The following is a 26,303-nucleotide window of genomic DNA, read 5'->3' as shown; positions in this document are numbered from 1 at the left end:
AAGGAGATATGTATTCTATCTCGTGTGAGTATGTCGCTGTTTACGTGGTACAGACTTATTACTACTCTTGTTTCTGATTACAAAGACTTTAATACAATATATTACATTGTTACAATGCCTGCGTTACTGTATTCCTTATTGATCCTCAGTGGCCTTTGAACATGATCACATTGACTCTCCATTGGATATTGTTCGTGTTTTGCATATCCAAATCAATTGACAAAAAAATCAGTCCGAATCATTTTGAGTTACAGACGATTCTCTGTTGGCAATACTAATAAACCATTGAGTAGAAAAACATCTGATTTTATACTAAATCGTAACTTTGACAGTAAATGATGTAAAATAGCAATTGAAAAGAACTTAATTACATATATCAAATGAAATAATCAAATCAATACAGAGGCTCCGTTTGTGGAGATATAGAGGTACCTACTTCGCAGCCTCACAAAAACCAACTAAAAAAAGAATTTGATATAATAAACCAAAAAAAATTCTATATACTTCTGTGTAATTTTTTACTTGTAAATTACAGGCCTGCTAATTGCTCCAGGGGCTGGAAATGAAATCTAAAATAGCACAAAAAAGCTATGGATGTATAATGTACCTGAAACTGAAATCATATGGTACCACTTCTACTAAATCTGAAAGATTAACTTTTTCTTTTCTCTCAAGACAGCTAAATGCTTCTTTCCTGAGCTCATCAGGTAACTGGAGACAAATCCAATCAACCAATGAGTCTAAATTCTTCGCAAAGTCAAGTTGATACCAATCCAACAGCTTCGGTATTAAGAGCTTGTCATTCTTTGACACTCCAACTGCCGCCTGGAGATACTCTTTCTTTGCTACTTCCAATTCACTTTCAATTTGAGATGCTGTGTACATCCTCACCTATGTTTAACAAGACACAATCACAATGAGCAAAGGGTGAATTTGCAACATAAGAGGGAATTATTGGTACTATGAGGTTCTATTAAGAGACCTCATGAGCAATACACTCAGTTTCCATTGTCCCCATTTAAGTTGCATACCTAATCCGTTTTCAGATGTCCTGTATTCTCTGTACATTCTGCTATCAGTAAGTTTTTTCTCTCTACTTTTTCTCTAAATTTGGGCTCTACACTCACCCACAAGTTACTCTCTTCTCTTTTTACCATTTTTATCTCTGTGCAAATCTCTAGTGTACATATTAATTTGGAAATTTGGGACGAAGGGAGTATATTTTCTCCATATCTCCCATGTTTGGGACCAAGCAATCAGGTTTCTTAGTCGAACACTATTACTTCATGCAAACGTGAAAGAACTGTTGCCAAAATCAATTTTACAAGGGCATTTTGAAGTACTTATTTCAGATGCTTTAAGTTACCAAATCAAATGCTAAGGTAATGGGAAAACTTACAACAGGAGATGACCAACTTCCACAGGATAAGGCAAACGTGACCAATGGTTCTACACACTCCAAACCAAACATCTCGCTTGCCTTTAGGTCATCACCCTTGGCAGATTTTCTGCCACCCTGTTGAGAAGGAAAAATATAGCAAATTAGCAAGGTCAGAATACATGACATCCTTGGATGCTGATTTACTAAACAGTAAGCATCAAGTTGATCTCTGTTTGGAAGATTGTAACAAAGATAGTGTCGGTTACCTGTTTTAAATAGTATGGTAATCTTAAAATAAAATGCTCGATTGTGATTGCATTCATTCTCTGGCCTCCCACTGTTATCGTTGCCTATCAAAATTTCAAAACAGGTTAAATTTACTTATAAACAGTTGCAGTGAAAGAATTCCATACTATACCATTTCCTAAGATACATTAAAGCTATTATCAGACAACTAGCATTTTTTAACATATAGAAAAGAATATCATACAAATGTACCTAAGTGACTCATACAGGTACAGTAGTATCTATATAAAAGAGATGATGAGCACAGCTGCATGTTCTTTAAATGGCAGTTAGAACCCGACACCAGAGGCACCTGATAAACTAAGCTACTCATTACATTATCTATTTTTTCCTTCGTATAATAGGAATCTTAGCTGTGGTTTTATGTATACTAATATGCATCGACAAAGTGGCCTAACAATGGCCAGCTGGAGAGATATCTGAATTCGTTTTAAGGTATGTATAAGAAAATCTACCTCTTGCATTCAGTACTGTAAAAATGTTTGAGGATCTAATAAAACCTATCGAAGTTTAGCCAACAGTACTTGTAAAAGGAACATTCTGATACAATATTACAATGAAAACTAGCTCAGCCTCAAGAAATTTTACCTCACGCATCAGCAATACAACCTTTTCTGGACTCTCAGGTATTCCATGCTCCAGAAAAGCCTGAAAGTGACATAACCTTAGCACAAAGCACAAAAGTTGAGAGTTTCAAGATAGTACTTGGCATTGAGACCTTACATTCATCAAGCAGGCATTGTAAGTGTTAATCCAGAATGCAAGCTTATGCTGGTGGCTAAGACCGTCCAAGCTGACTCTGGCAAGCTTTCCAAGGAGGAGCCTAGTAACACCCATAATTAAGCTAAGTAAAAATGCTAATAGGCAATCAATCCAAATGTAGATAGTGAATATAAGGAAATGCAGCAACTAACTTGAGTTTATGAAGCAAGAAAAGAGCATTTCTTTTCCGTTTCAGATCAAACGAGATAGCATCAATTAAGCAGAAATTCTTGTAAGCACCAATATCTCTAGCCTTGATTTCTACAGAAGCTCCATAAGGATCCTGAAACTCCAAATCTTTCTTCTTTTGTCGAGAAACAAATGATAATGGCGATGTGTCCAACTGAGTTCCTTTATCATTTGTTGCGCCCATCCTTATATAAATGCTACACAAACACTTCAATATATCTTCTGAGATCTTGTTCGGCTCGCTGTCTCCTCCTGATTCTTTGTTTACTGGCTGAAAGACAAACAATGTCAGAATCATGGCAGTATAGAACATGTTTCATGTTCCAACTTGTAACTAGCATCGCAGACAAATATACCTGCTGTTTCTGAGATGGTTGACGCTTGAAAGAAGACTTCTTAACCGGTGTCTTGACCCTGGAAAGTTTCCTTTCTGAGAATTCAATGTTTCTGAAGTTAATAGAACACTTCTGATCACCTTCTCCTTTCTCCTTCTTCATTAACTCCAAGGAAAAATCATGATTACTCAAACCTTGTTTCCCATTCATCAAATCACCAGAATTTCTCCTAATATGACGAGTTTTAATGTTTGTATTCCTACTATTGGAATTGCAAAGTGTTTTATTTTCTTTCTGTTTGCAATTTTCCAGAGAATCTGCAGTCGAATTAGGTTCATCCACTACACCTTTCCTATTAACCAAATCACTAGAATTCTGCGGTGTTTGATCTGAAACAATATCAGATGACGTTGAGGTGGTTCTAGCTAGTGACAGCGAAGAACGATCAGACACAATGTCAGATGAAGTTGACGCCGTTCTGGCAACTGATATTGGAGATATCTCTGAATCAGAATGCTCATCTTTAGACGAACATCTACTCAATATTCGCTCGTAGTAATCCACAGGACTCTCCAATTTCCTCTTTGAACAAATGAATACAGCTTCCTCATATAAATTATGCCTGAAAGTCACAACCTGCTCTTCGAGCCGAACCACCTCCTCTTCCAGGACAGCAATCTCTGCAAGAAGCTCCTGTGTCTGAAATCAAAACAACCCTTTAGGAATTCAAATTTACTCCATTTACAAAACTCCACACAAACACTCAAAATTATAATCATTAAACAACTTAAGCTCAATTCCTTCCAACAATCATCAAATGAAATGAAAACATTAATCTATATATTAAAACAAAGATCCAATACTTCATTAAAAATAGTGTTACTTACATTTGGAGGGAGATAAGGTGGCAAACGAGGAAGAGCACCTAAAGGTCTATTAAAGGCTCTTTGTAGGGCCCTATGAATGTTTTCTTCATCTCTGAGCTTCTTCTTCAATCTGTCAACCTGAATTCCAATCCTCAATTCATAAATTGAACAAAAAATCAAAAAAAATTATAAAAAAATGTTTTTTAAAAAAAAAAAATGGGAAATGCTAATTACATCTTGCAATAATGCCAATTTCCTCTCTTTGCTCTTTTGGTTTCCACTTGGTGATCTAGTTCCCTGCATCTGCACCTTATTCTCCTGTAAAAAATGCCAAATTTGGAAAAAAAAAATTATAAATGATATCAACTGCAAAACCCAGCAAAAATCTTTTTTTTTTTTTTCAATTAAAAAAAATAAAGATAAGAATGATATAAAAATAGAAAAAGACAGTTATGTGTTTTGCTAGCTTACTTTCTGTAGCTCAAAAGATAAGGAATTTCTATCTTTTTCCAGATAAAATTGCAGAAACCCAGAAAGAAAGATTTAATCTTTTGAAAACCCAGATTTACAAAATACCCATTTGCCAACTAAAATTCAGATTGTAACATTGTATATCAAATTAACAGACCCACCAAGAAATTTTCAACTGACAGCTGGGAAGAACAGAAAAATCAACTCATAAAAATTTAAAAAATTATTAACAAAAACAACTATTAAAAAAATATACAGAGAAGTAGAAGATTCATACATTTTGACGATTTAAAGGGTGTTTTCGAATCTGTTGAGACGTGCGAGCTTTAGTGTTCATCTTGTTTACTTGATGGGCAGCATGCACTTCACCATTTAAGCTATTTTTTTTTAATTTATTGTCAAAATAAATTGCAGAAAAATAAGAATAGTGGGTATTTTAAATTTATGAAATGAAATGAGAGTAATGTATTACAGAGCGGGAAAGAGTTTGAATAGAGTTGAAAAGATACCCAGAAACAAAAATGTGGGTTGATTTTTTTGTTGAATTTTTCTGATCCTGGTTTTTTATATTCCTTTGGAAGAAGATCAAAATGATACTTTATACTTCGTACTTTGTAATATAAAACGTAAAATATAAAAAAAAATCTGAAATAGCAGAAGAATAAGAAGGGAGAGGGGGGGTGTAGGAAGACGACGAATTAAAGTGATTGAACTTAAACGGTGTTCAATAGGTTTTGGAGTATTATATTCAAGTACTATTACAATTTTTATGTTTATGTTTGTTTATTTATATATGTCTGTCTTACAAATATTGTACTATTTGGAGTTTCGGTGTTTCACACTTTTTAACATAACATTAATTTTGTTTATTGAGTAGAATACTCTATATAAATACTATATTAAAAGTATAAATTAAGATGAACTAAAAGATAATTTAAATTAGCCGAATAGCATAAAAGTTGGATAGTTTTCAAATGGCCACAGTAAAATTGTGGCCATTATATAAAATCAAATCATATCCGTTTATTTTTATTGACTAATTTAAGTCGTTGATTTCTTTTATTTAATTTTGAAAAAAAAAACAGTGACCAAAAAAAAAAAAATCACGTTGTTATTAGTTTCTCTTAAGTTTCTTCATTGTTTACTCAATAATTTTTTCCCTTCACTTCTTTTTTTTCAATCTTTGTTCACCCATATCACTCCCTACTTAAGAAAAATGCTGGAGAATAATTGGAAAAATCAGATTGTTTAGAAGATTTGGCCAAGGTCGATTTGTCGCTAGTCTAATTCAAAGGACTTAATGGTGGCCAATTGGTTTGGATCATTGAGATGCTTATTTCTTGCTCTGATCAATTTGAACCTGATTATGATCTATGATAAATTTAACTAATTGAATAGTATATGATGTAGTATTTGGAGTATTTTCTTTTACGTATTTTTTTTTTTATAATTAAAATCTTCAAAAATAAAATAAAATAAAAATTAAACCATATCAGCGATTCATGTTAGTCAATAAAAAACGGTTGTGATTTAATTTATGATAATGGTCACAATTTTATTGTGGCCGCTCAAAAGTCATCCATAAAAATTAGTTATTCACAAATTTGGATGGTGCAATGTTTATGAAAAAGAACCTGTAATGTAATGTAATAATAAATTGATAGGAATATTAAAAAAAATGTTGGTGTAAAAATGAAAGAATGGCAAAGAGAGGTGGAAAAGGGGTGATCTGGCAAAGAGAGTGGGGTATGGAGGTGAGAGAGGCAAGACATTGTCTTTGTCTTTGGAATTTGGAGAGCTCATGCTAAAAAGCTACTAAAAGCTAAAAGCTGCTAGGATTATGATATTAGTACTCCTTAGAATTTTAATTACCGGAGAAATTGAGTGAGTGAGTGGTAGACAATGTAAGAATAGTTCCATATTTTTAGTGTATGTTTGTGAGTGTGTGACTGTGACTGTGACGCCAACCTTGTTTCATCATGAATACCCCAGCGTGCTCCAATTATTTTACCAACTATAATAATCTTTTGCTAAAGCCTATCTAAACTTTAAAGCTTATTACTTTAACCCACTTCACAAAAGCTATTGCCTTTTCTTTGCTACCTCCTACAGAATACGGAGTACTTAGTCTATGTCACATCATAGATTACCAATAAACGTGTTTATTTAGATCTAAAAGTTGTCATTTATTTTTACGACCATGGATGGATTACTTCTTACTTTACAAGAATCATTATACGGAAAATGACAAATCAATCAGCTTTAGTTTATATATTAACTTACACGGAAACAATTTACAATTAAAATAAGCTCTAATAAAATTAAATTTATAACTAAAATATGTTTTGATAAAGACTTTAAGTTTATTTTACAACTAAAATATATTCTAATAACATAAATTCGTACGGAGTATAAGTAAAACTCAAATCAATATAACACATCCTTAGTCATCCTTCCTTTAGTCTTTAGCTTAGGATTTCAATTTAATTGTGGCTTTTTTCTAGCGGCTTTAATCTAATCATTAATTGCATTAATACAAAATTGTGTATGAAGATTTTAGGTTCTCCGTAGTCCGTACGTTGACACGCCAAAAATAAGGGAGATTCGGATCATTAGTACTAATGCAACTATGTCATCGTCACTAATCAGTGAGTGGGATAGTATATTATTATAACCTTTCAAAGCTTATCATATCTAACTAGTCTAAGTGAAGCCATCAATATATAATAACTCAATTATTTTGTATAACAAATCACATTGGTTCCCACATGAAAATGATTATATTAATTAATTAATTATAATAATTAAGAGTAGATTATCGCTGCTGAATAACAAGTTGGACAACGACGTACCGCATTAATGATAATTAATTAGCCGGACGGAATTTAATTAGATGTGGCAAATTGACTTATAAACCAAGCAACCAAACGTGCCATTTAATGATTAGCAAGGAAAGATTCTAAAACAGCTCCAGGTAGGTAATTATACTCTGTAACTAATTATTGCAACTGTAATTAATTACTCACTTAATTATTTTGTATGCTAGGTTTAGAAGCTAGGCAGCTAGCTAGTGAAAAATAATTTACCACGAATATTTGCAAGAATGCCACTGTTTTTTTTTTTTTTTTTTTGTAGGCTTGTGTAATTAAATAATTAATAAATTTATTCTAGCATTCTGGATTTGAGGATAATAATGAAATTAAGTAAACCCGATTATTCGGATATATTTTATCATCATTATTACAAGTATTAATTTTTATAATATTTGACTTTTGACATATCATTTATAAATTTTTGACCTCATTTTATTAGCAATATAATATAAGGTATATATAAATATAAGTTTCATAAATTTAATAATTGTTTGATTGATATTAATGTATATTTGATAACAAATAATTGTACACCTTTTATTTCATTATAAAATTTAAAATTTCAATGAACAAATATAATATTTGAATAATATAATAAAGTCAATTATTGTTTGAGTTAAGAAATAGAAGAATTCGATTCAATTTGTTAATAACATTAGCATTAGCATATACTTCCTCCACCCGCAATTATGTGCAATAAAGGGGTATTATTTGTGAGATATAACATATTTCTTTATTGCACATAATTGTGAGCAGAAGAAGTATTGAAATATCTCTATAACTAATGTGTAGGGCTTCAACAATGAGATATTTTAGGGATACAATCTAATGTCAAAACTTTTTAAGAGTTACTATCTAATTTCGAGTAGTAATCTACTAATCTAGATAAGATACAGGTAAAATACGGTCATTAAAGGATAAAAACATAACAAAACGTACAAATTCATTATACCAAGCTACCACGTCCTTACCTAACATCTTATCTATTAATAATTTGATTGGGAGAATAACAAAGAAATATACAAGTATTACTAATTATAAACCTCCAAGACTTCAAATCTACCTATAGTCCTAAATGTATGAGTAATTTTTCATGTTCGTGTGTCTATAGACACAAATGATCTGGTGTAGATCAATATCGTTGTATGTTAATTTTCTTATTATACCGTATATAATGCTTAGTGTAATAAATAAAAGGCTGACTTAAATTAAATCTTGAGGATCGCCGTCCCATGACGTTGTGCATTTGTGCTCCATTGCTAGTAGTGATCAAATGGTGATTAGCTTATTGAAAAAAAAAAACATAAGGTTGGATAGCCATTCGGCCAATCTTCAATAATTCGGTTACAAGAAAAAAAAAAAAGAAAAAGTAAAGTGATAAAAAGGCCAAAAGAGGGGCCACCAAAGGCACTAAATAAAGTATTAGAAATACATGTGGACACATTACATTACATGGTAAGGGTGATGATAATATAATATGGACCACCACATTACATTATATAATAAAACATAATGCCTTCCAACTCTTTCAGAACTGCTAAGGGTAATCAAACCCTTTTTACGGGACAACCTTTGCTTTTATACCAAAACTTACCACTACATACCATTATCATTCTGTTTTTATACATTTTATTACTCTTTCTTGGTTGTTTATTTTGTTATTTCTCTTTCATTTGCATTCATGGTTCATTGGTTCCCTTCTCCCCTCTTCTTCTTTTGCTACGAAATGAAGGCAAAGACAGCCTATTTCGTTTCTCCATCCCTATTACTTGAATAATTGCCACATGGTCATTTGAGGATGATATATTATAATAACTGAACGAGTCAATTCAATTATAAGTTGATTAGAGTAGAGCTTAACTTAGCTTGTTTAACGATAGTCTTGAAAGTAAAAAAAATATCTAATTTATAATCATGACTCACTTTCTATTACAAGACGAAATACTTTATAAACAGTCACATAGATAATTATGTTTAAGAGCTCCCAATAAGAAAGTTATCATATAATAAGTACTTTAATTTCTTAAATCATGAATTTTTCAAATTAGCTCAATCGATTATAGATTCGAATGGAGTTCTAATTAGATTTTACTCAAATTGTAGTTAGACCGAGTCAAGTTCAAGTAACCTGCAAAGCTTGCGAGTCCGCTCATCTTAATTATCATCAAAAGCTCGGTATATCATATCATTTATATGCCTTCCTTTTCACTCCACCTTAGCCATACTAAAGAGAAACTTTATTTCACATCCATAATATTGTAACAATGTCGCCCTTTATGATTACACGACTGCCCTTCGTCCAAATCAGTAACCATTAATCCATTATACCTTCAGCTTTCACAACAAAGCACCAGCAAACCATGAAAGCTACTCAATTCTTACATATGCCCATTTCATGCAAAAATTTACTTGTATTAAATTAGGTCCCCTATATAAGTTTATATTGTATTTAATTTGCTATGTGATCGATCAATGTACATATATTGGTCAGACCACGACGTAACTTTTGCAAGCACGTACAAAATTGGACCACTACTATCCACTATCTTGGTAAACACCAGGTTTCCAGTGTAATGATGCATGCTACATTCAGCCACAGCAACAAGTTAATGCTACTTGAAGCTCATCATTTTTTTTTTTTGCCTCGGTACCTTTTTTATGTCTTATGTAATGGAAAGGAGTTAGACTGAAACATGTTATGTACACTGATGGTCTGTGGGATATTGATTCATATTTTGAGGTAACGGTAATGAGTTTGTATGATCATGTCGTATACATGTACTTGTCCAATGTGATTATGTAAATGCCCATTGTAATATATTTGTACCAATCTTAATTTATTTTAGTTTAGTTATATATCGGTAATATAAAAACCGTACACATACTTGTGACTTAATGAGTATTAATTAATACAAACTCGTTACCATTATCTACGAGCTTTTAATTACCAAGCGGACCACAAGTCCACAAGTAAAGTCAAACAAGATGAAAACTCATAAGAAGAAACAAATTGGGACCTAAAATAGCTATCAGATCAGATCTTGGAACACTAGTAGTCATAATCAGAGGCTTGGTCTTTTAAACTTAAATGAAGTTCAAACAGGAAAAAACAATTTGGGATAGATAGATGGATATAATTTCAGTGGAAATCACAGCTTCATATCATTAAGAAAGGGACGTTACCCGTAATTTACAAATTAGTGTCACGTAATTGATATTGGCAACACTTAAGAGGCCGATATTGGTAGAATTGCATCAATTAACAACTCATGCACGTCTGTACGTACGTCATTCAATCCTAATTAACTACTCAACTTAATAATATTAATCCAGTATTAGTGCGTCATATATGCATGCATGATTAAGGCAATATATCATAGTAATGGTATGTATCACCCTTAATAACATGTAAATATGAGAAAGGATATTTGTATACAAGATTTCGTTATACACCACCAATAAAATGTCGCCAACTCAGTCAAGACAAGAGCAAAAGGAAAAGAAGGATGACCCACTTCGAAATAAAATTCTCTTTCAACCAATAGGGAGCTTGGTGTATAAGAATTTTTTGTACACCAAGTGTACACGTATTAAATATGAGAGTATTAATTTAGATAACAAATACAAAATCGCGTGTCGATCAGTATTATTAATGCTTGCTTAACTATGTTTAGTAGTTCTATGTTTAACTCTAGCAAAAACTTATGATTTGGTATGGTAAAATTAAAGTAAACAAAACAATTGATCTCGTAAGAGATAGAAGAATATTAGGAAGGATTCGATCTCAAGTCCCGGGTGTTTTAAAGGTACGCCCATCATCTTCACTTCTTTACATTTCTATGTTTGATGTCCTTATTTTCTATACGGCCGTTAGTTTAATGCAGGGAAACAGATATAATCTGTCTTTATTTAACCATCCCATTCATTGTTGGGGATGTTCCAATAATGATGAGGTACCGTATTATTTGAAAATCTGGTGTTTTTGATAACTACAATTGTTGAGTAATTCAGGTAATTATGCACATTTTCTTCCTAAGATAGCTACTGATTAACAAAACTCATGAATGTTAAGTTATAATTCTTCTTTTATCTACCCGAATTTCACCTTCATCTTGATGATTTCCCTTTGTCGTAAAGTGAAGAGAGCCACTAAATGGTTGTCATTTTAGCATAAATTTGGAAAGAATACCAACGGTATGCACACATACCAGACACAAAGCGACCGATGAAATTGGGCTATTATGTTTTCAATTGCTTTCTAGTTTCAACCTTAAATGAACCAAGCAGGGGCAGTTAAGTGGGTGAATTCTGGGATTGTTACATGTATAAATTTATAATTTTATCTCTCTATTCCTTCTTTCCCACTACTTAAAATCTTGTACACGTTGCAATATTAAAGGAACGGATTATGTATACTTATCATTTACCATAGGTTGTTTTTCCCTAGTATTTCTATCGCTATGGCATATAAATTTCATGTATCTTTATGTGCAAGTCTACTGCAGTACTACTACCAAAAAAAAAAGATGATTATTTTTCTGATATATTATTAACCTTCATCACAGAAACTACTTACAGATGGAGGCCGAGAGTTTGCAATGAGAGTTTGTTGAGGACCTCGAAGAAAGAAGCTATTAGAATGACCTACAGCTTCGGAGGTCATGGTTAATGAACTATTAGACCTACAAAGATGAAGTCCAGAAAAATGGTTACCCCATATATCATAAGTAAACCTATCTTCCTCTGCCCTCACATTTTCCTCCGGTTGCACTGCTTTGGGGGGATGAATCTTTGGTCCAGGAGCTCGAGCATGCGGTTCCATTGCCAACCTGGAAGGAGAAATATACGTCCTAGGACATGAAGCAGAAGGCAAAAGTATAGCTTGGCTTTCCGTCTTCATGGATCCACCAGGGGGTTTTTGTTGGGTAGAAATAAGATTCTGACTCTGCATTTCAAGAACTCTTGCTGATGCTAGCGGTTCACAGCTGAAACAATCATTAGGTTGCAATTTCTTCGGAGATGGGGAGCACGTTTCTGGAGGAGAGAGAGTTGTGATGGGAGACAGAGGTGATGATGGTGTAGAATTCCCACTTTGGCTGCTGGAAACTTCAATAAGTGCATGCCTCTTCCTAGAACGCCTTCTCTTTTCCTTACGAGTTTTGATTGTCAGAGAATCAGGTTGTGCTACCTCAGGTTTGCAAGCATTCTTGACAGCTCGATTAGTATGTTCTGATAAAGGTGTATTCTCAGCTCGGCAAGCCACAAATCGATCTGTATGTTCTGCAATGATTACTTGTTTCACATGACCTGTTTTAGCTGGTTTAGTACCCTTACGATTCTCCTTACTGATAGACACGGTTGATGATGACTTATCTGTAGGCCTTACAACAGGAATGGATCTCTTCTCTCCTTCAATTGAGGAATCCATAGTTTCAGAGGGCATTTTGAAACGAAAGAGAGAGAGTAAGATTATGACAAAACCGATTGCCAAGCAACATTTTACAGGAGACCAAAAGAAGGAATCTACACATACATTAAGTGAATTTGGAGGTATACTTGCTTGCATTGGTATTACAAGTATTCCAGCATCCAGAATCAATTCGAGCTCCCGTTGTACCACAGGCCCAGAAAGATCTGGTTGGTATGATAGCCCAAGCTCCGAAGATTCTCCAGGTTTCAGAGAAAAACCCTGGCAATTATGTACAACAAAACCATCCAATCCACATTTTCTCCCTGAGACATCTATTCTCTTGACATTGACAGGGTAATCACCTGCATTAAAAGCAAAGACCTTCTTTAATAATGGCTTACGACAGGCAGATATAGCATCCTCATTGTTGGATATATTTAGAGGATAGTTCATAGTAAAATCCAATCTCTGCACAAGTTCTGAACCCTCAAGCAAGACTAAGGAAAAAGATCCACCCGATCCATGCAGAGATAATATCTCCAGACCAGAAAGATTACTCCTTATGAACGCCGAGCTCTTCCATTCACATCTATCTGAAGGATGAAAATAGATAGGACCCAATGATGCTGTGCCATTTGGATGTAGAAAGGCCTCTGTAACTGTACCGTCTGCTACTGAAAACCCACACATACTCATCCTGGTGGAATCATTACAGGTAGAGCTACTTGCAGAAGGTGTCTGTTGATGAACATAACAGGTTTTGCAATTATCAACAGTTTCTATCGAGTTTAGTATAAGCTGCACTACGACAGGTTGCTGGCTGGGATTTCTGACCGTAATTGACTTAGCATAATATTTCCCAACTGGGAGCAGCGGGAAAAGGAGCTCGTGGTTGTCAAGCAGATAAAGCCCACTCATTGAGCTCTGAGTTCTCCACTCTTCATGAAAAAATTCATCTTTCACTGCACCATCCAATGCCTTCATGTAGCAAAAAAGATAAGTGTTATTTATTTATTGACAGGAAAGTGTTATTACTTAAACATGGAAAAGCAAACTTATAAGAGCATATAGATAAGAAGGGGTACACAGAAAACATAGGAGCTTAGAAAGCGACATCTAAAAAGTTGAAACAACTTCACAGTCATGTTTTGTACATTTGGGGCAACATGGTTTCCAAAAAAAATATTTTGTAAAGCATAACCATGAATTAATTCTGTACTTTGCTTGGTAGGTCCTGCATAATCATCTGCTAGATGAGCAAGATGAACTAGTAGAGCTACTTGTAGCTTGTGCACAAATGCTTTGTCAGGTTGAAACAGAAGTAAACGAGAGCATGCCTCTATTTCCCACATGTTTGGTATGCTAAGAGCAATCATCACAAAAGTATGAAACATTAGCATTAGTAAACCAGGTCCTTATTCATCAGCCACAGAACACACACATGACATGGCAAGGGAAGTACTGAAGCAGTGAACCATCCCATCCAAGAAAGGTGATGGGAGTGGAAGCTGTTCTAGACTTCTAGTTAAGGTGTGCATATCAGAGTATGGATAGCTAGGGTTAGCTACTTTAGGTGCTTCGACAAATACACCCCAAAGAGTCAATTGAATCACAAAAAGTACCCTAAAGGAATATGTCAAGAAGCAGGCAGGATTAAAAATATTCAAAGAATGCAAAAAGGACAAGTGAGGCCTCTTAGGCCCTGTTCACCTCACCTTAAAAAAATAATATTCAGTAAAAATAATTTCACTTCAGTAAAAATAATTTTAGTTCAGTAAATAAAAATAAGTTCAGTTCAACAAAAAAAATTTCGATTCAATAAAAATCAGTAACTTCAAAGAAAAAATATAATAGGGTGTCAGTAAAAATAATTCCAGCTCAATAAAAATAATTTCAGTTCAGTAAAATTAATTTTAGTTCAGCAAAATTAATTTCAGTTCTATGAAAATAATTTCAGTTCAGCAAAAATAAGGCAAAGTGAACGGGGCCTTAATTATTATTTCATGTTTAGAGGAAAAAAGATCACTTATTTCTCTGAGCCCATAACGTATGTTGCAAAAAGACATGATAATAATAGCAAATAGACAAAGGCAGCAACACATTTGATAAACACTAGTACAAGACCAAGTCAAATTTCTTTCTAGTCGCTAATTAATTCTGTCAACTTATGCATTGAACCTGTAAGATACGAGTCGATGTCTATTAGCACTAATATGTATGAAAAGCAATGAAGTAGTTAGGAAAAGGACACAAGAAGAAAGCAAGTCCAACTCATTCATGAAAAGCAGAAGACCTCAACACTAACAATAAGGAAAAACAAACTTATGCATGTCAAGGAGCAGCAGCAAGTCAGCAACCAAAGAGTGGGTCAAGATAATAAGGCAGTAAGCACAGTTTGTTCATACCTTTGTTAATACTGGAGTCTTTTCAGTGTTGGTCAGAGGTACTTTTCTATTGCTAAGATCAGCAATGTCAGAAATATGAGAAGATGATCTCCGCTGTTGTCTGGGACATACATCAAAAATATTCAGGCAAGGAACCTCAATGAGAGGGCTAGTTGAGTCATTCACCAGTATTTCTAGCTTGCAGCTTGTGCTTACACCTGGAATCTCAAGAAAGGAATCATACTCAATATTTGAGGATTTATAGGTCACTATTGCTACCTGTGAAATAGAGCCAGGAAAAAGTAGGAGTCCCTCCAGGTACTTTATCTTAAGGATTTTTCTGCTGTCAACAGCTTCATTAATTTTAACAATCTTCAGCAAAGTTAAAGCTCTGTTTCTTACTGATACAGAAATAGTGGTTTCACTTGTGTCACAAAGACCAACAGCCTCCATAGATACTGAAAGTGAAGAAGTTGTATCTTTCCAGGGTTCTGTCTTCTTCAGTTCTGATTCAAACGGAATCACAAGCATATCCTTCTCATCTCTCAGGGGTCTAAACAATTCCATACAAATTGCACCTACAACCTTTCTTTCCGAATCAGGTGAAAAGGCCATTTCCAAAACACTTTGAGATTTATGAGGACTAATTAACCAGTTGGCAAGAGGCCTAACTGTCATAATTATAGAGTCTGATTGTTCAGTATCACCATTTAGTAACTTGTCACTGGAAAAGCTAAACTTGCTAAAACCTTTAGGATTCTGTTTCCTGCAGATTGACTCTACTAAAAGAGAACCACTACCTTCAAATACTGAAAACAATAAAGTTACTTCCTCCAGGTCAATGGTTTCATCGAAAGGATTAGATATGGACAATTTCCTACTCAACCACTCACCAGAAGAAGTATCCAAGCCAACCAAGGGAATCAGTTTATAAGGAGATTCAACAGCAGAACCCTTAGCCACTACCAAGAAACCACCCAAACTTGTCGGCAAAATCACTTCAGCAGAAGACAACCCCAACTCATTCGGTAAGTAAGCGAAAGATAAGGAAGTAACTTCGCCAGGTCCTAATACTACCTCGCTAAAATTGAACGGAAAGAACTGTGAATCAGTAGTAAAAGGTTTGTAAACCTTTAGAACACGTTCATCGCAGAGATTCATTAAGGTCAGGGAAGCTACAGAAATATGATATAAATAGTTCTGTCCCCAATTCAGTTTACTAGGGCCAATACTGACACAAGGAGAAGAAGAATCTGAGAATGTATACTTTTCTACATCTATGTTCCATAGGCTAAAACTTTTTTCTTTTTGGCCAAGTAAATGTCCTCTACAGGAAGAAAGAACAGTTTGGTCAGCACCATTCACAATTGGAGTTAACTTATCATGGCCAAACTCTAAGAAATTTAAAGAACAGGTAACACTGCCCCCATCAGATAAGCGAAATACAACACCATCTGATGATCTACTAACATTACCATCTGACCTTATTGATTGTCTACGCAGCGCAGCTCCTGAATCAATCCTGTTTATATCCAAGTCTCCCGGCTTCAAACACTGTGCTTCTGACCAAAAACCACTATTAATCGAAAAGAAGTGAAGCAATTCAGACCAACAACCATCATCGTCGTTAAGAGGCACCATCTTTTGATCCCCTGAACCATGATTCAAACTGAGATACCTTGAGTAAGAGCCACAGGCATCATTACTCAAAGGTGTCTGAGGACATTTCTCACATCCATCCACACAAACAAGGGTGCAAAATATAACAATCACGCTCACCCATATGAAGAACCTATACGCAGGATGCACCATGTCCCTGTATCAATAAATGCATAAGTGTCTATAACTAGCTCAATTGTATTCCTTGAACTTTTGTAGAACTATCCATACCATATTTTGGTCATAAACTCATAACCACCTAACATATATGAACACGACCACATGGCACCAACACCACAGAAGAATTAATTGCAAGTAACACCAAATATATAGTTTGTAGCCTCAAGAACAAATTTCTAACAACCAAATATGAAAAATAATCAAACCAAAAAAACACCATTCCTGATTATATGAACGTCACCCAAATTACCACATCATCATCTAATCCCCTTTCCCCACCCAAAAATAAATAAATTAAAATTAAAAAAATAAGGGAAAGGAGGACCCATTTGAACGCAATTCTTCAATAAGATGGAATAAATTAGCATACCACAAAATTTATATGACAAGTATTCTGTTATTAAAATCATTAATCTTTCATTCATATTATATTAATTAGCAAGTATTATACACTAAGTTCACATAACCAACTCATATTGACCACCCAAAACTTCAAAAAATCAACTAATTTCCATCATATAACCAACACCCAGTACATGATTATCTGAAAGAAGAAATACCCAGTTTTGCTGATGCTAAAATAAGCAATAAAAATCCCAGACATACTACTAAATATAGAATATCATACTTCAAATATATAAGCAGAATATGATAAAGATTAAGCTTAAGAAAATATATTGGTTAAACAACTACTAACCAGTTGAGCTGAACTCTGGAAAAACAAAGAATAATTTGTGATTAGGGTCTTGAATACCAAATCAACGATACCATTTGACCTAAAAGTATATTGGAGGCTCTCTGTTTTTCCCTTTATTTTTCAAAAAATAGAAATTGTTTTTTTGATATTGTGGATTTTGGGCCGAAAATGGCATCCGCCACCTGAAGATAGAAGCGAGTGGCCTTGAAGAATGGACAAGAGAGGTGGTGGGAAAAGTGAGGAGGAGAGAGAATATTTTTCCAAAAGAATTGACAATTTTATCCTTCTCAATATTCTGTTTTTAATCACTTTTTTGGAATCTTTGGTTTAAGGTAATAGGGGTGGATTAGTCAATGTTTGAAAATAACCCCTGTTTTTTCACTCTTTTTTAAGAAGGTTTAAATTATTGGAATATGGTCATTTTTTTTAATTAGTAAGTTTCAAAGGTGATGAAAGGTGAAAGTGACTATGATCTTGATAAGTAAAAAAGTTAGTAGTATAATTAATTTTACTCCTATTAGAAAAGTATGTAGGAGTCAATTGTAGATGAGTGTTGTATCAAATTTTCAATGCACAACATTGCAATGTTAGAGTTATGAGATTATGACTATCTAATTATCTACCTCATACTTAATGAAAATGTGTATGACACCTTCAACCACTTTTGTTTAGGTGTCTTCATATTATCATCATCTTTAGAAGGATATAAATGAAAAAAAGACCCTACATATGTTATGTAATGATCAGTACTCGCTAATTGTATGTTCTTGAATGGTCTAAAATGCTTACTTTTATCAAATTATGGGGAGAGCTGATCTTAATTTTACAAGATATTTATACAAGTCATTTGCAACACATTTCTGCAATTGCTTCATAATAACCAGCATTCAATTAAGCTTATTTTTAGGCTTGCTTGCTCATTTAACAAGTGATACACTCACTTTTGTAACGAGTTACATATCAACAATACAAGATGTTGAAGGCTTTTTCATAATGTTTAGTTATTTCATTCTCCGACGGATGCCCCAAACGACGATGCCACAACTCGAATGTAGAAATGTCCGAACCCGTGAGAGCACACACTTTTGGGAGACGCCGGAAATAATATAGTCCATCTATCCGTTCACCGCCTCCAATTAAGCTCCCCGAGGATTGATCCTGTATAGCACAAAGAGAATTAGTGAATCGGACAAAGCAATTAGAGTCATCAATCAACTTAGACACCGAAATCAAATTGCAATTCAATTGCGGAACAAATAGAACATTTTCAAGAGCAATGTCATTCGACAGAACAACACGACCCTCCTTAGTAGCCATGGCCTTAGCACCATCGGGAAGACCAACGGGACAAGAGATAATAGAGTGAGCATCTTGTAAAAAGTTTTCATTGCCGGTAACATGATGGGATGCACCGGTGTCAATAATCCATGAGAAAGATAGAGAATTAGTAGCCATAGAATTAGTAGTAGGATCGAATACACCCAAAATAGAAGAGGCATTAGTAGTAGTATGAGACCGAGAACAAGCAGCAACAAAAGAGGAAGCACCAGCCGTGGGGTGGGGTCGCGGGATATCCCCGCGGCCTGGCAGAGTGTCAAAGGCTGTAGCAGCACCCGCAGGACAGACCCGCAGGGTAGCCCCGCGTGCTGGCGAAGGCTGTGACAGGGGAAGCAGCGAAGTGGCAGCGGGAGAAGAAACAGTAGCCACCGCCGGAACAGGAGCAGTCGCCGGACCAGTAGCAGCGGTCGGAGAGGAAGGATGCCCCTTATGACCATATTTTTCCAGCCACCAATCGGGGAGGCCGTGGACAAGAAAACAGCCACCATAATCGTGACCCGAGCGCTTGCAGTGAGTGCAAACTAATTGCGATTTAGCGTGTCGTTGCAAACCTTCATTCACCATTGTTGATAAAGAGAATTGTAGAGGAGGAAGAAAGCAAGTGTTAAGCCGAAATTCAGAGAAGAATATGAATACAGAGTAGAATGATAATTCAGAGTAGCAAATTTAGTAATGAGAATGGAAATTCAGAAAAAAAATTCAGAAATTTAGGGTAGAAATTTAGGGGTTTTAGTGTCTAGAGTATATTAGCTCTGATACCATGTCAATAATAGAGAATTAAGAGAGTTTTAGTGAGAATAGAATCGTGTAATTTCGTATTAGCGTATACACACATATATATACAACTTATCAAGTTAGGGTTCGGAACATGTACACGGCCCAATAGCTATATATACACACTATGGCTTAACAATGCCCCCTCCATCACTACCTTCCAACTTCTTAACTTTACTTTTTTTTAAAAAAAAAAAAAAAAAGAGTAAATTTCATACTTAATTTTTAACTTTTGACAAGCAAATTTATACATGGGTGGAACAAATATACATAATGATATTTTCACTTAATTTAAATTCATGGGATTGTATGTATCATACAACAAACAGATTTGACCCACAAACACATATTGAATTAATTGCTCAATGAATAAACTAATTCAAAAAAACTTACAATAAGTGTTCACTAATCAAAATCAATACCTTTAGAATTAATTTAGATAATGACGCTCAAAAAAATAAACCTATCGATTTTGAAATCTTTGTTTCACCGCATAACACTAAATGCTTGTAAATCAATATCAGAGTAATTCATATATAAAGAAAGGCAATCGAAAAGATTGAATATCAATTCCAAGTGCCAAATCAATTGAAATCAAAATTAAATCTCACTTACATACCAAAATGTGCAGATTTTTTATAAACTCATACATTATTCAGACTCTAATCAATGTGATGTAAAAGAACTAACAAAGAATAATTAAAAAAATAAAACACAAAATTGGAGTTGTGATTTACCTTCGATTAATTTGAAGCGAAGAAAAATCTCTAAAGCTCAAGACTCAAGAACGACTGGAAATGAAATAACAGCATCCAAGTGTAAGCAGTGGCAGGCATAGCAAAATGATGATATATATATACACAAAGACTAATTGACCTAGCCTAGACGGAATTGTGTGCTGGAAGTGACTATATATCAAGTGACACGTGTCAATTTTATTTAAAATAATAAATTGACTACTAAGTTATTGATTTTAAATTGGATTAAAAAAGGAGGTTTTGGAATTGAAGTTCCATCAAATTGCGCAAGATGCATGTTCTTTTCTTGTTACTCTCTTTAATTATTTATGTACCGATATAGTTTACTTATATTCGTCATAACAACAACTAGATTTATAGATATTATGTTACTTATCACCTTTAATTTTTTTTTATATACAAACCACACATAATACTCACTTTTCCAAAAATTTATTATAACAATTATTCAACCGTGTATGATTGTGTATGAAATAAACCGGATGTTATATAGTGTATTGTGCACCTAGTTTATGGGTTACAAGAAGTGGATGATAAACAAGATACTTGTTTTTGGTTGGTGCTTTTTAGAGTTTTGAACTTTTCATCCCTTGTTTCTTAGGTGTAAGGAACTAAAGGGATGGATATAAGTATAATTTCTCATGAACAGCTCATAATTAATTTAGTCAAATTTGACTAAGGATTTATTCTTAATTAGTTAATGAGCCAAGTTTTAGCTTGGACTTGAGTCAAAATTAAATCCAATGTTTAACACATATATAATGTGAACATTATATATCATTTATCCATATGTAGACTAATAATTAAGGTATCAATTGGATGACTAATGTTAGTGATAGATTATAAAACATATTGTTGGACCTTAACCAAAAGCTTAAGCTGATGGTTAAGGCCTAGGAATATGTTTTATACTCTATCACTTAAGCTGATGGTTAAGGCTCAGGAATATGTTTTATACTCTATTAGTTAGAAATATAGGTTTCCTAACCAAATTATACTATATATAGTTGAGTAACAAGACTAACAACTAACAACAACATTAGTATTTTATTGGGCTTAGAGGCCAGGTAGAATGTGATTTATAATTTATCAAATTGAGCTAATTAAGTTTAGTTCGAACTCAAATTATTCCTATTAAGTAAGTTAAGAGAAAGCAAGGTGTTAAAATTTGAGCATAACCTCAAACGCTCGGTGAAATTGAATCAAACCAAGCTGAACCAAAAATAAATAGTAGATTGAAATATGATCAAAATCGATCACGATTGAATAAGTAACACAATTAATTAGATGTATGAATAGAATGTATGTTAGTACTTATTTTTGACAAAAAGATACTGCTTTGAAGGGATTTTAGAAATGTTGCTCTGTAGTATCGAATATAAAGTTACTTCGTACGAAAATAATAAAGGGTTGAAAATGAAAATATCATAATTGATAGGTTTAATTAGTGGTCTTATTGATCATTAGATGTCATGTTCATTTTAAATTTCAAGTTGTTAATCGTAATACTCAAATTAACTTATTCTTTTTTTTATTATACCGTAACATGTTGGCCTGTTGGGGCCCATCCTAAAAGATTCATTTGTGCCAATAATTCAACTTTTGGATGGAATCATTGACATCTAAATACTTCGTGATTGGATGTTTAAAGTGGCATGAATCAAAAAATTGTTTAATTCTTTTGTTTTTTTTTATTTTTTTCAAAGAATTGTTTAATTCTAATTCCTAAGCAATGTTATGTTGAAGCACGTCATTGCGGAGTTTTATTATTCTATTTAAGGTACAAATATTTGGTTGAACTCGATAAACAAGGAAATAAAGGGAACCAAAAAAAAAAAAAAAAAAAAAAAAAAAAAAAAAAAAAAAAAAACAAAAAAGAAAAGACACAAATATTTGGTTGAAAGCAAAACGTACAAAATTCTTACTGATAAAAAAATATGTATAAAATTTTTAATTCATCTTAGTGTTTGGTACTATGGTTAGGTATAAAATAAATTCCTAATTAAGGTAAGTTTATCCTAGTGGTAAGGTTTGGCCTCATAGGTTCAAAACTTCAAACCCTATTATAGCTCTTTAAAGATGATCTTATATTTTTCATTCATTTCTATTGATCAATTGAGCATGATTTCATTTGCGATTGGAGAACAAGAATAATGAATAAGTACTCCGTAATTGAATAAAGTAAAAAGAATAAGTCCGTAAAAAAAACGTATAATAAATGATTAATGAAAGCCATATACGACATATACAATTGACATTTAATGATAATGAAAACAAATTTAACAAAATTAAACCAAGAACTAACCGAGTAAGGGTTAAGAATCCAAATACATAGATATAACAATTCGATACATTCTTGATTCATTGTCTCATATAAGTTTTTGAGTGAATCCGTCACCGCTTCATAATTTGATTGTGAGAAAATTTTTTGTGCTGATTTCGTAACCCGAATCCGAATAATAATCAATCGTAGTCTCACACAACTAGAGACCATATTAAGCGCAAATAAAACCTTGTCTTTCGAACGAAATAAACTTTTTTCTTTCGAGGGAGACATTATTATAACCTACTCTGTAATAAACTACAAAGAAAAAAAAAACGTAAAAGAAACAAAGATTGAGGCTTTCTACCGGTGAAATCCGATGAAAGCCCCTTCAAAATTAACAGTGAAGGCTAGAGTAAAGGAGAAAAAAGAGGCTAGTTTTTTTTTTATGCTAATATCACATTTAGGGTCTGTTCACTTCAGCATAATTTCAATTCAGTTTAGTTCAACTCCTAATTTTCTTCTCTCATAAAATATTCATTTCAGCTCTATTCAGTTCAGTTCAGCTCAGTAAATATGAACAGACCTTTAATTAAAAATTAAGAAGAAGATTAATTTTTTTTGTCCCAAAAAAAAGAAAAAAAAAAATACTAATATAAATATTGTTTTTTTTTTTTTTTTTTTCTAAAAAAAAGGGTAAATTAAAGTGGAACCAATGGAAATACGATACATTGGCAACCTTCCGTATGACGGCGTGTACTAAAAGACTCCATTTGCGATTGGCTGCCGAAAGATTCTTTTGGAATCAACGCACAGGGCCCGGTAGGATCATCGCAATCAACGACTAAATTTTTAAAGGTTGGGCCACTCTTAACCCATTTCAATATTTTTTAGACTGGACTCAACAAACAAATCTTATAGTGATGGCCCCATCACTTCCGAAAGTCTCCTAGCAGTAACATTATATTCCATTTCTCTCTAATTGTATGTTCCATTAATAATTAGAATCAAACTTTAAAATCTTTGACCATACATTTTCAAATTTATATGTGAAATCTTGTTAAATTCGCATTGGAGATCGTGAAATAAAAGATAAATACTCCGTAAGAGATAAATACATTTTAAGATGTGCATTGAAAACCGTAAAAAGTCAAATAAAGTGAAAAAATATTGATACAGGGAGTACCAAGAATACCATTATGTTATCGGTTATCCATCAATTTCGTTTTAGACTGATATTATATTATTATCAAACACATTTGTAACAAAACTTACCATTGTTAATCTCGAGGTTAAGTACTCATATAAGGATCTAATATTAATTTTCAAGTTCGTATTTGCTACATTTGTGTATAAGATAGTTAGTTGTTACCTAATTTTCCTCTATATTCATCTAATACCTTGATCCGACATATTTGTCAAGATATAACTTTAATCATTAATGTCTTTAATTACTTATTAGTCTAATCTCTAATGTAGTGCGTGTACATTAGAGAAAATGAAGGGAAATTCCATTTTACAAATTTACTCCTCGAAAACTATTTTTTTGTAACGATATGGAGATCGAATTAAATCAGATCCCAACCCTCGTGATTTTTTTTGTAGTACTATCAATATTGTAGTAGTAAGATCAGAATGTTATGCTTCTGCTGAACTCTGCAATGGGTTGATGGACGCATATGGGCATATGCAGTTGGCATCTATGGGCTTATCTTCTTCCACTTACAGACCAGGTACCAGCCTTTGGGCCCAAACTCAATTCGCAACTGGCTTAGCTATTGGGCCTAGTACTTTTGTCCTTGGGCCTCACAACTTTTTTGCTGTGCAAGTCAAAATGTCTGTGAATGGGTTCATCTATGTTTCTACTCATTTCTTATCAAGCTTAGCTTTCGTCATACTCTGTATTTGATTAACTTAGGTTACTTCTAATTCTGTATAGTGTTATGTATTTTATCAAATTATACCTGAAATTTTAAAGGTGAAAAGAGCTAGAGTTTAAGTTCATAAACTCCATACTGTGTAGTTTGCTTTATTCTCATCATTATATTCTCCCAATTACGGTACATGATAGTGAGAATTCCTTACTTTTCTCCTTCGCGCTCTTTCAACTGTCTGGTCCACGACTATTGTGAATTTCACACTCTCGTTCTATGTTAATCATGCAATGTACCGTTATAAGGACCGACATCACCTCCATTAAGTTTAAAATCAAATTAAAAAGATAAATTTTTTAACTTATCATTTCATATTATAGTAATATCTTCATATTCGAGATTAGGCTTTTATTATATTTTGTTTGACTAAACCCTACATACACAAAATTTAAACAAATATCATTGTAAAATTTTATTACGTAGTATTGCTTTTCATTTTTTATTTCTTTCATTTCAACTTTCAAGTAGGGGTGATGACATCGAAGTCCTCGGTGCAAATACACATCAAATCATGAGCTCATATAAGCGTCATTTCTCATTTTTAATAATAACAATTTCATATGTATTATATTATTCAATGAAACAATTAGAATACATTGAGTGACTAGTTGGTTCAAATCATATTATTTTAATTAAAATAGATAAATAACGTTGTACGACATGCATAAGTGAATAAGTTAAGATTTGATTTATTAGAATTACCTTACTTATTTGGGAAAAATAAGGGAACAAAACAAACTCACATGCCATTAAACAACGCATGCTTCAACTTGTACAAATATAGTTTTAATTTCAAAAGTAATGGTCAAAACTAAAAACTAAAGAGGAAACCAATCAATAAAATAAAATAAAAAATAAAAAGAATTTGTCACCATGTGCAATGCAATTAAAAATAGTCCAATTATTACAAGAAAAAAAAAAAAGAATGGTGATTATTTAGAGGAACCTAAAACCGCACTTTTCTCTTTTAGTTTAATGATTAAAATTAAAAAATTTGGAATGACCAAATCTTTGTCCCTAAACATGCAATCTAGGTGTGGGGTTTTAAACATTCAAATTCACTAATTTTAATATGTTGAGTTGAGGTGGGGTCTATTTCTAAATTTTAACTGCCTTAACTACCATTGTTCTAGTTTAAGTCAAGCTAGGATTTTTTTTTTTTTTTTGATAAAGAAAAATTGTTTACATTCTTTTGTCCAAACTTTTGAACATGACATTTCTATAAGTTGAGTGTACGGAGAATATAAAATGGACAAGGGGGGAAAAGGTACAAGCATTACAATCAATTTTACAAGTTTAAGATTCCTTGATCTTTTCGGCGCTCTTTTAATATTTGGAGCAATATGATGTAATGATTTTGTTGAGAGGTACGGTGTGTTTAGTTTAACTAGCCTTTTGGCCCGTTTAACGAACGGGTTGTAGCTCATTTTATTTTTCTTGAAATGTGTTGCTTATTTGTGTCGTATGTGTCGGTGATTTTTTGTAATAATTTGCTTAATTTTCTTACTTATAATTTGCAAGTTAGGAATAAATAAAGATTTTAACATTAAATAATTTGTTATTTTAACTTTTACATTAAAAGGAGTATAGAGAAGAGTACAACTTTTTTTATAGTGAAAATGGAACACTCCATTTTCTTACTCAAATTTGCAAGTTAGGAATGCATAAAGACTATAGCATTCAATAACATTTTATTTTATCTTTTACTTTAAAAGGGAGTATA

At 33.2% G+C, this 26,303-nt stretch overlaps 2 protein-coding genes across 4 annotated transcripts; both read right to left on the bottom strand.

Annotated features, from left to right (window-relative positions):
• Positions 1-305: 305 nt before the first annotated feature.
• On the bottom strand, positions 306-5,071 carry LOC145563107 (uncharacterized). 2 transcript variants are annotated; one of them, XM_081623518.1, is made up of 11 exons: positions 4,820-5,071; positions 4,588-4,687; positions 4,074-4,157; positions 3,861-3,977; positions 2,995-3,672; positions 2,602-2,909; positions 2,411-2,510; positions 2,276-2,335; positions 1,648-1,731; positions 1,400-1,516; positions 306-891 (listed from the first exon to the last, which is right to left on the bottom strand). In XM_081623518.1, the coding sequence occupies exons 2-11, from the start codon at positions 4,645-4,647 to the stop codon at positions 589-591; spliced, it is 1,911 nt and encodes a 636-aa protein (XP_081479644.1). In that variant the 5' UTR covers positions 4,648-4,687; positions 4,820-5,071; the 3' UTR covers positions 306-588. The 2 variants fall into 2 exon arrangements, with proteins under 2 accessions (XP_081479644.1, XP_081479643.1); XM_081623517.1 differs by having other exon boundaries at positions 4,588-5,071.
• Positions 5,072-11,699: 6,628 nt separating this feature from the next.
• On the bottom strand, positions 11,700-20,432 carry LOC145561941 (uncharacterized). Of its 2 annotated transcripts, none has more exons than XM_081622077.1 (3): positions 20,363-20,432; positions 14,999-16,793; positions 11,700-13,571 (listed from the first exon to the last, which is right to left on the bottom strand). In XM_081622077.1, the coding sequence occupies exons 2-3, from the start codon at positions 16,787-16,789 to the stop codon at positions 11,733-11,735; spliced, it is 3,630 nt and encodes a 1,209-aa protein (XP_081478203.1). In that variant the 5' UTR covers positions 16,790-16,793; positions 20,363-20,432; the 3' UTR covers positions 11,700-11,732. The 2 variants fall into 2 exon arrangements, with proteins under 2 accessions (XP_081478203.1, XP_081478202.1); XM_081622076.1 differs by lacking the exon at positions 20,363-20,432 and adding an exon at positions 17,514-17,744.
• Positions 20,433-26,303: the final 5,871 nt, after the last annotated feature.

This window comes from Chenopodium album, chromosome 10 (genome assembly GCF_948465745.1).
Source record: "Chenopodium album chromosome 10, dcCheAlbu1.1, whole genome shotgun sequence".
NCBI classification, from domain to species: domain Eukaryota; kingdom Viridiplantae; phylum Streptophyta; class Magnoliopsida; order Caryophyllales; family Amaranthaceae; genus Chenopodium; species Chenopodium album.
The sequence above is the reverse complement of the archived record's forward strand: the minus strand, read 5'-3'. Positions and strand labels throughout refer to the sequence as shown.